The sequence below is a fragment of the Gordionus sp. m RMFG-2023 genome, chromosome 2, assembly GCF_954871325.1.
Source record: "Gordionus sp. m RMFG-2023 chromosome 2, tfGorSpeb1-WG-v2, whole genome shotgun sequence".
NCBI lineage: Eukaryota > Metazoa > Nematomorpha > Gordioida > Chordodea > Parachordodidae > Gordionus > Gordionus sp. m RMFG-2023.
In genome coordinates, this window is record NC_088776.1 from 52,612,943 (window position 1) to 52,624,657 (window position 11,715).

Below are 11,715 nucleotides of genomic sequence, written 5' to 3' on the forward strand. Positions count from 1 at the left end.
AAATGATTCGTTTTTTGATACATTTCTGTAAAAAAAACAAAAAAAAATCTCGATATGTTAGGTTCGTTATCGCAGTTATATTTAACATCATACTAATTTAACCAAATTTATTAATAATACAAAAATATAATATATTACATAAAATTATTTAATATTAAATAGTTTAAAAAAAATTACATAATAGTTTAAATTTTTTTTTATTTAAAATAACATTATAACTGATTAAAATGACTAGGTAGTGTTGTTAAACCGCTCGATTTAAACCAATTCTTAAGAACGGCTAACTCAATATTCTAGCCAGATAAATGTTGCCTAAATCGAGAGATTTGGTTTATAGATGTTCAAATCTGCTATCTATGAGCAAAATCATAAGGTTCTTAATATTTTTCTGGATAAAATATTGAGTTAAACGTTTTTAAAAATCGGCTCAAATTGAGCCGTTTAATAACCTATGAGTAGGGAATCAAAAGTTGAAGTTTTATGACAAAAACAATAAAAAGTCCAACAAATATGGGGTCATTATATATTCCATTTTTCATATTTAAATGTTTATATTTTTTGCCAAATTGCAAAGTTATTTCTTTGACATTTTTCTTTTACTTTTCTCCAATAGCAGTGCAATACTTAAAAATGATAATTAATAAATTTTAAAAAATTTAGTCTAATAACACTGATAAAAAACATAATTAATATTATGAAGTTATAATTATAATGATAAATACATTTTAAAAAATAATAGTAATGATGTATTATATCTGTTTTTTTAATAATAAATATAAGAACCCGACCCAAGCTCAAGCTTGCCTAAAAAAAATTTAAATACCCAGGCATCATCAATATTAGCTATAAAAATTAAATAAAATATATTTAAAAAAAATTTTTTTTTTTAAAATCTTGGTGGTCCTGAAAATATTTTAAAAACCAGGCTGGGCAAATGGTACCTCTGTATGTATGATAAATATATCATATTATTATTTTGGGTATTTGGGTGATACAAGTTTATTGTATTGATGCTATGTCTATATTAACTAAAAAGGTGGTATTTATATATTCCTGTAACAGCTTTTATGGAGTTAGAAGAGCCTATTTAATTTTTTGTTGAATCTTCTGGGATCTTTCATCAATTTATTCCTTCCCTCATTCTTTCAACTATATAGATTTCCTTTTAAATTATTTTTCTAAAATATTTTTCCTAGATTGAAGTTCTAGTGATAGAGGTTCAGAGAAGTGGAATGTTTGAAAGCCAAATAGAGATATCTTAGGAAATTCAAATTATGCTTGATAGTTTGCATGGAGATGGAGGTTAACCAATTACTACCTCCCTCTTAGAGAAGGAATAAGATTTATTTCATGCCAAGAGGGCATAAAAAGATCAAATAAGAGTCAGATATACATATGATTTTTTTTATACATAAATTGAAAGAATATTATAATTAATGGCTTAATATAGGTTTTATACATTATCTTTAGGGCATTCACACTGCTTAACTAGAAAATAAAATAAGTGCCCTTTGACAATATTAACATAAGAACCAAAATAACTGTAGAGATGAAAAATTCCTTTACTTTCAGTGGGTATGATGTTTATATAGTGCATTGGTGATGTGAGTCATCTCAATGTTACTCAAAATTTTAGAATGCAATGAAAGGTTGTTGAAATAGTATTTGGTGTCTTATTTATTAGTTGACTTGATGTATGATGTGTGTTTACATTATATGACATTAATCATAACTAAATAAAAGTTGATTTGTTTATATTCTATTATTAACAATTAAATTTAAAATGCACAGTCTACGATCATATAAATAAAAATAGATGAAGTTTACAAACCTACTTTTACAATGAATTACCAATATTTAGATAATTATAATTGTAATATTTCACTAATTAATTTTGAGAATATAAATAAAAATTATAAGACACTTTCTATTACCTTCGGTAGCTCAGTTGGTAGAGCGGTGGACTGTAGACTTAAACGATAGTTATCCATAGGTCGCTGGTTCAAATCCGGCCCGAAGGAATTTTTTTTCTCATCAAAAATTTATGTTTTTAGATCTATAATAATATCATTAATAAAATACTCTATTTTTTTGATAATAAATAAGTTTATAAAATTGTCTTGAATCCATTATACTCCTTCCTTATCCACCTGACAGGAAATTATCTGGAAGCAAAAATATTAGTATACCTAAAAAAAAATTACATTATAAATTACTTTTATAAAATTATAATGGTACGCCCTTCAATAAATTTATAAAACAATAATTTGAATTATTAATGCTATCATATCAACCATGGTAATGTAAAAATTTATTTTAGAACATGAATTAAATTAACCCCCCCCTCTCCCCCCTCTATTTACAATGAATGTATTATTATAGTATATTGTTCGTCATGAATATGAGTAGTTGGTTTGAGGAATAGATTATCGCGGGTTTAGACATCTGGAATCTACGGGTATTTTAATTAAAAACTCGCCTGTGCATTGTTATAAAAAATTTAACCCACTCGCCCGCCCAAGTCAGCGTTTATATGACAGGATTTTCACGATGCAAACCCCTCTCCCCCAAACCCTATGCCTAGCCCCCTAAAAAAATTTGCCTCCTTTGGGGGCTATGTTTTCTTATTATTTATTACACCCTTTTAATTATAATGATACTCCTTTCAGAAATTTTATACAGAATAACATAAGTCATTTTATCTCTACTATCTACTATCAAAATTTTGTCATTGTGATTATAAAAGTTATTTTTAAAACCCTCTCATTTACAATGTTTAGCATTCTGTGATTTCTGAGAATATCTAAACCTTTTCCATTTAAAAGGTTCGCAGATAGTTTTATTTGGAAAATAATGTCTATGATTGTTTGCAATATAGATTTGGTAGATACAATATCATTGTATTTATTATAGGTCTATAATAAAAGTATTGTTTTTTACAGCAATGTATTTTGTTTTATTTCAATTTAAAATTGGATGAAAACTGTTCTTACCCCCCCCCCCCCCCTTAATTTTATGAGAAGAAACAATTCCCGTTTTAAAAAAAATATGGCTATTGCTGTCTGCTTTAAAAGCTTGTCCCACTCTTGAAATTTTTAGAAAAAGTATTGTTCAACACGGAGTGCCTATATGAGCTATGGGGGGGGGGGGGGGGGGTATGATAAATTTGGGGAGATTCCATAAAATTTTTAGAAATAGGGTAAAATATATTTCTGTAAAAAGTATATATAGATCTATTATAAATGATATTTCTAAATATCAACCAAATTTATATAGTGCAAACAATCATAGCCTTTATTTTTCAAAAATACTTATTTCTGTATAATTTAAAAAGGTTATATATACTATCAGCAACTCAAATTTATATCAACCATTTTACTATAATAATGCATACTTTGTAAATTAGGGGTTTTTTATTATTCATGTTCTAAATAATAAATTTTTTACATTGAATTTTTTGATATTTGGTATTAAAACATATATAATTTTGATTATTTTTAAAATATATGAAGGTGGTACCATTTTCATTAAAAAAGTGTAATTGATAATGCGGGAATATAACCGCCGAATGTGGCGGAAATTTTTTAAAGGGTTAAATATAGATTTTGAAGGGGGTTTGTTCTAATGAATATTGTGATCTACTATATTTTGAATTGTACAGGGCTCTAAATCTTCTGAAGCATGGGTATCAAGTATTTGAGAGAATATTAGAGACAATTTTTAGCTAGCTTCGAAATTACATTTAGTATTAAAAAAATATTAAAATATTGAGGGGGCTTTTCAAATTTTCTAGGGCTCAAGCCCCCGCCCCTTCTAGTGACGCCACTGATTAGAGGATAGAATAAGACATCAAGTGAAAATCTGTGATATTTAGTTTGGCTTCAGTCTGAAATGAGTCGTTTACTCTAAACCTTAAAAAGGTCTGTGAACAGGCTTAGCATTTTGTTATGTTAACTCTTTTATGGGAAAACTTTAGCATGTAGAGGATCTTTTATAACTGGCATATGTCAGAGTCAGCGTCAACGTCTACATGACAGGATTTTTACTGGATGCAAACCCTGTTAAAAACCTTTGCCTACCCCCTTAAAAAATTCCGCCGCCTTCGGCGGCAGTGTCTCTTTATTATATTTTCACCTTTATAATTATATTGATACTCTTTTCAGAGAATTTATAAAGATAACTTAAATTAATCTATATTTACTACCAATTATCGATTTTGTGAATATAAAGAATTTATTTTTTAGAAAAATTCAATTAAAAGCTCCATTATTTACAATGAATTAATTATTATGGCATTGTGAGCTTGCTGATTTGGAAAACAATGTGTATGATTGTTTGCAATATATAGATTTGGTCAATAATTGTATTATAATAATTCTATAATAAAAGTATTAATTTTTACAGCAATAAATTGTGTCCTATTTCATCTCAAAATTAAATAGATAACCTTCCAAAAAATTTATCCTACCCCCATTAAAGCAGCATACCCCCTACCCTCTCAAAAAAATAGGATGAAAACTGTTCCTACCCCTCCCGCTCATGTAGACGCTGGTCAGAGTTAAGGAATAGGATAAATATGTCAAAGACAGTTATAGGAAAAGAATGATTGGAAGTGAATGAATAATAATTAGAGTTGAGGTGTAAGGATTATGAAATAATGGAAGAATCAGGTATTTGGTAAATGTGTAGGAACTGCTAGAAGTTCAATAAACACAAGCTGCCTGAAATTGATAAATAAAAAAATGTAGTGGTGAGAAAGGAGGCTTGGAGATAGTAAGCGATATACTTAGCTTTAGGCAGAGATTAGGCAGTATCTCGAATACATATAGTAAATTTGTATTTGGTATTTATTTGAATAATTTAGAAAGTATTTAATATATTTTTTAAATACTAAAAAATAAAAAGTATCTTTTTAGATAAATATTTTTATATTAGTTTAAATTAAATTATAATTATAAATATAAATTCCCAATTTATAAAATTGTGTTCTAAGTTAAAGAAATAAATAAAGATTCTTATCCGTTTCATACCATTTTGTTAAAATAAGCGAAGTTCATAAAGTTAAGAGAAATTATTATATTTTTTAAGAGAATTAAAAATTATAGGTTCCATTCGCATATTTTTCTTAAGATATTAGGCTGTTCATATTAGCATAATAACTGTAAGGTCTCAATATTATCTATGCCCCATTTAATCATAAACGGAGGATTCTTCAAAATATCTTTGAAATAAATGATAAAATAAATTTTATACAATCATAAAAATTTGCAATTTAATAAAGCAAAAATTTTTTTAATTTAGCATAATGCTTAATTTAGGATTCCATTGTTAAAATTCAAATTTCGATGAATTAAAATTTTTATAATTGATATCATCTACAAATGTATAATCGAAATGCTGATTGTGAGATTTTAATAATTCATATAAAAAATTTAAAATGATTATAAATAATTATTATATTTTAATGATGAAAATTCTCAAAAAATTATCATAAAGGCACCCCATTTATCTGTAAATTTTATGCCACACTAAACTCCTTCTACCGAGGCACTTGTTGGTAGAATTGATTTTATATTTACCCATACGGATATAATCATTAAATATAAATATATTAATGACACTCGTTTTTAAAAAAATTATTCAAAATTGACTGTCAAAACATATCAATATTTATATCATTTAAGGGGTGTCCAAAAATTTAATATTAAATTATTTGATTTCATTTTTGTCTATAAATATTTATCTAAAAATTATTATATATATTTTTTTAAAATTTATTTTGATGCAGATGTCACATTTTTTGTATCTAGATAAAAATAATGATATCATTTTATTTAAACAATAATTAAATTTGATTTGATTTTTATAAAATGGTCAAAATATAAGTTAAAAGAATAGCTTGTGGATAGTGGTATTGCATAGGTGTATCAGGATTTTAATAAAGTGGGGGAGGGGTCTATTAAGTAAATTTTTTCCCTATAAATTTTATTGGAGATCTTTAAGTCCACTTATTGTTGGCCGTTGGCTATATTAGATTTTTATAATAATTTTTACTTTTTTAAAATATTAAATAGCCTTTTCTAAAGATTTTGCAACATAGTAATTATTTTAAAAAGTTATTAACTTTTACTAATTTTTCTTTCATATTCTTCCTTATAATGATAGATTATACATTGGATGGAAGGGGGGGGTAAAAAACGATATTTACTAGAACAGGCAAATTTATGATGGTAGGATCTCCCACTCTCCACCTCCATTGGTCGCGCGCCTGTGGTATAGTATATTGCCAAAATCATTTTCTAATATTCGTAAAAATATTAGCATTTATATATCTTTATATTGAAAGGACAACTTGGAGGTTTAAATCAATTTGATCAAAATCTACAAGCTACATTTTTTTAACTTTTTTATAAACTTTTATTAAATAAAAAAGAAATATTATTATAAACAATTATGAATTTTGCTAGCCTTTACATTTATTAATTAAATTTTTTAATTACGATTTTTAATTAAATTGTTTTATATACAATCTAAAAGATAAGTTTTAAAGTACGATATTTATTTACACTTTACAAGTAATAATATTTTTCCTATTAAATATTTGAAGGTTCAACTACATATATTTTTTCTTTTTAATGTTTGAGGTTAGAACCTCAGTAAAAATAATACTTTATTAAAACATTGTTTTGATTAACTTTAGATTATTGGAGTACGTTTACTGCATAATTAAGTGTAATAAGTTATAAAGCCAAGTCTTAGATAGAATTCTCAAAATAATTAATTTTTCAAAAAAATGCTACTTATTTTTATATCTTTTTTTTATATATTGAACATCTCGTCAGAAAATCAGCTAAAGACTACTTCTATCTCAGGTTAATAAGTTTAATTTATGAAAAAAATAAAAATAGTAATTGATTAAACTAATTATTTCCCAACATTTTTAAAAATTGATTATCTCAAACATTATTTTTGAAAATTAAAAAAATATACTAAAGCGGTTAATATTTTTAAAAGAATTTAAGACAATATGTTACTATCTAATATGTTATATTAAAAAACTGAAACATTTATTATCCTCCATCAATGGAACGTGATTTTATTTTAAAAAGAACCATATGAAATCTAATGGTATAAGTGTAATTATATTATTTCAGAACATATCTTTAGTTTGTTTTTTTTAAAAAAATATTTGAAATGAATTCCAACTTTTTCTTAATTTGTTCATTATGTTGGTTACTAATGACGCGTGAAAAACTTTGAAATGTAGAGAGCCATTAATTGCGTATATGAATGTAAACAAAAGGGAATTTATAGAGAAAGAGTTCAGAATATTATATTCATCAAATAAATACAGTTATACATATTTTTTTTAGCAATTTTTACTAGAAAAATTGAGAAAAACGTTTAAAAAAATATTAACTGTTCCAGTTAAAATAATAGGTTTAAAAAAAGTCTTAGAACACTAAGGATATCTCAAATGACTGTATTTAGAATCTTCGTAAGATTATCTCAAAATTTACTTGTGTAGTAAAAGAATTCATAAGATGGATTATATGTTTTATATAAATCAAAAACTACAATATTTTTTATAAAGTCAAAAAAATGGCCATCAAAAAAAATTGAGACTGGACAATTAAAAGTTTGAATTAGACTTACTAGAATGGGATCAACCAGTAAATTTGATTTGAAATAGATAACAAGTAAAAAATACTCGTATTGAAAAAAAATAAAAGAAGTTGAATAACGGGTCAAAAACTTTTAAAGTATAGTTATCAAGATTGAGTTAGATTGATTAGTTTGAAAGGATATTCCAAGCCTTAAGGATAAGTATTTTATATTGCTAAATATTAGTAAGTGGGGTAATAAAAAGTAAAAATTAAATATTTCAGGAGGCTTATAAGGTATTATTATAATACCATCTAGAGAATAAAAATTGTTTACTTGCACTATATCAAAACCGAAGGGTTAACTTTTCAATGGTATTAAAAAATAAGTTCAAATTATTTAAACTTTTATAATAATAAAAACACTTTTGGATTAACTTTAAATTGTTTTTTTGTAAACGAGAACTATAAAATATGTTTGATAAAAAATAAAAACCAGTTGCAAATAATAATAATATTTTAGTATATTTTGTTACAAAATTTATTATAAGTTCTTAATAGTAATCAAAATTTTACTTTTTTTTCCTCCACGCGAAAAACGAAGATGTATCTAAATTTTATAATGTTCTTCTTTATATTTGGAATAGCAATGGAATATCAATTGGCAGGAATGAATTCAGGTTTAAAAACAATGTTAATTTGTAAGGAGTAGCTAAAAATGTAAATAAGAAGAATTTGTTTATAGAGAGTAAGAAAAAAGACAATACATGTGGATTTGTTTATGAAAAAACTATCTATTAGGGGCGATTTATCCTAACCTTGTGCTTACTACGATAAAGTCATTCTTATCGTAAAACTACCAATATATTCTTTTAGTTGCTAACCAATAACAAATATGTCATTTTCCGCAGAGGAATGCGCATTTCATAAGGATAGGGCCCATGTCTTATCAAAATCCGCCAAAAAATGCTGAATAGATAATGGAATAAAGATATAGAAATAGTCTAATAGGAAATATATGGATTTGAAGTAGGTATAAAAGTATTATTCATATACAAAGGAAGATTTACTGAACACCTAATTTTATTAAAAATTTATTTTAAAGGACAAGGCCTTTAATTATGATTTAAGGAGGTTTCTTTTACACACTTTTTAAAAGAATATATAATATAAAAATATAATAATTTTTATAAATAATAAGATTACATGACACCAATATCTCAATTTCCTAAAATGTTAACTGAAAGTTTAAAAATTGTGAATACAAGTGCCGATGCATGCACCGATATTTATAAATACGCATGCGGAAATTATGGCCCTTATTTACGGGATAAAACGATCAAATATGCAAGTGAAATCAAAGATTTATGGCACCCAATTCGACAAATGGAATTGGAAATGAGACATGAGATTGGTAGTATTTTAGGTTAATAATTGGCCCTTGTTTATACACATTTATTATATTTAAAAATGAACCTTATATAATAATGTAGCAAATTAATATGATTACATAAAATAAATTTATAAAAATATAGGGAAGTATTAATTTATATTGATATTTTTATTTTTAAATTATATAATAATTAATGATAATTTTTAATGAAAAAAAAATTATATCCGCCATAAAGAGGGAGCGATACTGGAAGATCTAACTTCCCAGCACCAATATCTCTTGCGACAAGTTCATTCCTTTTATAAATCTTGTATGAATGAAGAAATTGATTCTCCAGTTTTTACAGATCTTATTAACGAGTATTTCAATGATAGCGCCATCTTAAGCGAAAATGCAACAATTTTCACAAGTAATCTATTAGATTTAGATGAAAAGTTGCAATGGGACCTTGGATTAGAATTGATTTATAGAATATATATAATAAGGCCAGCAACTGAACAACCTTATATATATATTCACATACCGTTTAAATTAATCATCAAGGGTGACATATATCGAGAACATAAGAAAGAATCCTACAATGCATATTCAACTTATATACAAAAGACACTGGAAAAACTAAACATGGATGTTAATTTGGCCCAGGATATAATGAATTTTGAAGAAAGTCTTTTACAGGTATACTAATAAATTAGTCACCAATCAGCTTAACATTATTTCTAAAGAAATTTATAAACAACCCCCAACGATGTAAAGTGCAAAATGATTTAGTGTGTGTCAACATGACAATTGCAAATGAATCTGTCCAATTTGTGAATAAATAAATCATTAAATTTCACTATTATTATAATGTTCTTTTAAAATTAAGATAAATCTTGAGAAGCTACTGAGAAAAAGATCAGACGCACCTATTCAGAATGCTAAGGTGTGCTACTGTGAGGAATTTATCAAAGCGTTAAACGAGTGGTTCAAAAAAAACTTGCCTTACAATAATAGGTAAATTTAAAAACGTTTTTAAAAAATAATATTATAATTATCATATATGTCTTATTTTATCTATTTCTTAAAAACCCAAAATTAACAAAAAAAACAAGAATCTTTTATTACTATCTAAAAGTATTTGTGGCGACTAAATTGATGCAGTTTACAAGTCGGGCAGATGATATGGTACAATACTATAGCGAAATTCGTGAGCCATTTACGATATCAAGAACAGATTATTGCCAAGATGAAGCAACAAAAATATTTAACCATATCTTAACTGCTACTTATATACATAAAACTGGATTTAAACGGGGTGATATGGAAGTGAGACTTTAATATAAAATGGCTTGTTATTAAAGTTGGCAGTAGATTTTTTTTAAAAACATTGTCTCTTTTATGTGGCCTCCATTTTGTCAGGCCTTCGGTTAAATAAATTTTTTTGTAATTATTTTAAAACTGAATTTTTTAAAAAATTACCGAATTCTCTACTTTAATATAAAAATAAATTAGCATTATATTAAAAATTCTATTGACAAAATATATTTTATAAAAGTTTTTGAAAAAATTGTATATAATATGTATATAAATTATGGAAATAAAAAATATTGATTCGTAGATTGAACTAAAATGTGATTGATAAATTTGAATTTCGAAATAGATTTTTACCGTAAATCAAAACCCTCATGAGGAATGTCGATAGTTAATTTTTGGTTTGAGTTGATAAATGAGAGGTTGTTTCAAAATAGTTTGACATAGTGTGATGATATATTTAAAGTACGCTCAAAGGTATTCTACTATTTTTTGAATCAAAAAATCCCTATTCATAACAACCATTTAGGATTTTAATAAAGAAAAAAGTGGGCAAAATGATATAAAAAATATGAATTTAATTATTAGTAACATTTGAAGGAACCATCGACGATTTGGATAATTAGCATAAAAATAATTTATTAAAGTATTCTTTAGAGGCATTAATTGCCAAACCATTGTCCTAGATAATTTAAAGTAAAATCTTTTTGACTTGAGACATTGTTACTAACTTTTTAAAGGTTAATAAATTTTTATCTGACTGTGGAAGAGGTGAATTTAGAATATTCCTCTAAAATTCAGAGGCTGGTTTAAATAACGATCTTTCCCCTCTTAGCTATAATCTTCGCGCACAGTCTAAGACAGGAAGAGATTAGAATTTTCTTTTAGTCACAACGACACCAAATTAAGAGTCCAATTGAAATCGAAAAAATTTTGTTGAAATTAGAGTTTGCCTTTATAAATTTAGTAATAATATTTTTTCATAATAATCATATTTTTCTCTTTACAAAGTTAAAAAACCTTATAAAAGAAGCTAGCATTCTAGTCGACGAATTATATCTTAATATGAAGAATGCAGCACAAAGAAACCAGGTTAATGCATAATTTATTATTTGTATCAGTTTTAAGAAAATATTGTTTATAATCTAATCAACCCATAAGACCCATAGTTTAAAGGGGTGTCATAGTGTAGAGTCCTACAGAGCCAAGCCAAGGTTCTATCTTGGGCCTTGCTCCTAACATCGTTAATATGATATTGGCTTGATATTCTGAAATAATTTATATGCTTCAGATATTAAATTAATTCCATCATTTGGCGAATAAAGTATATACACAAAACAAGTTTCCAAACTTAATCAGACCAATTTTTTTTATATAATATATATTTTTTAAATTATTAAATGCTATAAATATTTTATAAAAATA

At 25.7% G+C, this 11,715-nt stretch overlaps 1 protein-coding gene and 1 non-coding gene across 2 annotated transcripts; both read left to right on the top strand.

Annotated features, from left to right (window-relative positions):
- Nucleotides 1-1,933: 1,933 nt before the first annotated feature.
- On the top strand, nt 1,934-2,021 carry Trnay-gua (transfer RNA tyrosine (anticodon GUA)). The gene is given in 2 exon segments: nt 1,934-1,970; nt 1,986-2,021. It is a non-coding gene; the product is annotated as a tRNA-Tyr (tRNA).
- Nucleotides 2,022-8,209: 6,188 nt separating this feature from the next.
- Nucleotides 8,210-10,317, top strand: LOC135924454 (uncharacterized). The gene is made up of 6 exons (XM_065459511.1): nt 8,210-8,284; nt 8,806-9,030; nt 9,233-9,675; nt 9,723-9,809; nt 9,866-9,993; nt 10,092-10,317. Exons 1-6 carry the CDS (start codon nt 8,227-8,229, stop codon nt 10,315-10,317), a joined length of 1,167 nt encoding a protein of 388 aa, XP_065315583.1. The 5' UTR covers nt 8,210-8,226.
- The last annotated feature ends 1,398 nt before the right edge of the window (nt 10,318-11,715 follow it).

Excerpts from the sequence above, each read along its gene's own strand:
- LOC135924454 (XM_065459511.1), top strand. The coding sequence starts at position 8,227 with ATGTTCTTCTTTATATTTGGAATAGCAATGGAATATCAATTGGCAGGA. Across the intron at positions 8,285-8,805 it reads ATTGGCAGGAATGAATTCAG|ATTACATGACACCAATATCT; the intron begins GTTTAAAAACAA and ends ATAAATAATAAG. Across the intron at positions 9,810-9,865 it reads CAAATGAATCTGTCCAATTT|ATAAATCTTGAGAAGCTACT; the intron begins GTGAATAAATAA and ends TTTAAAATTAAG.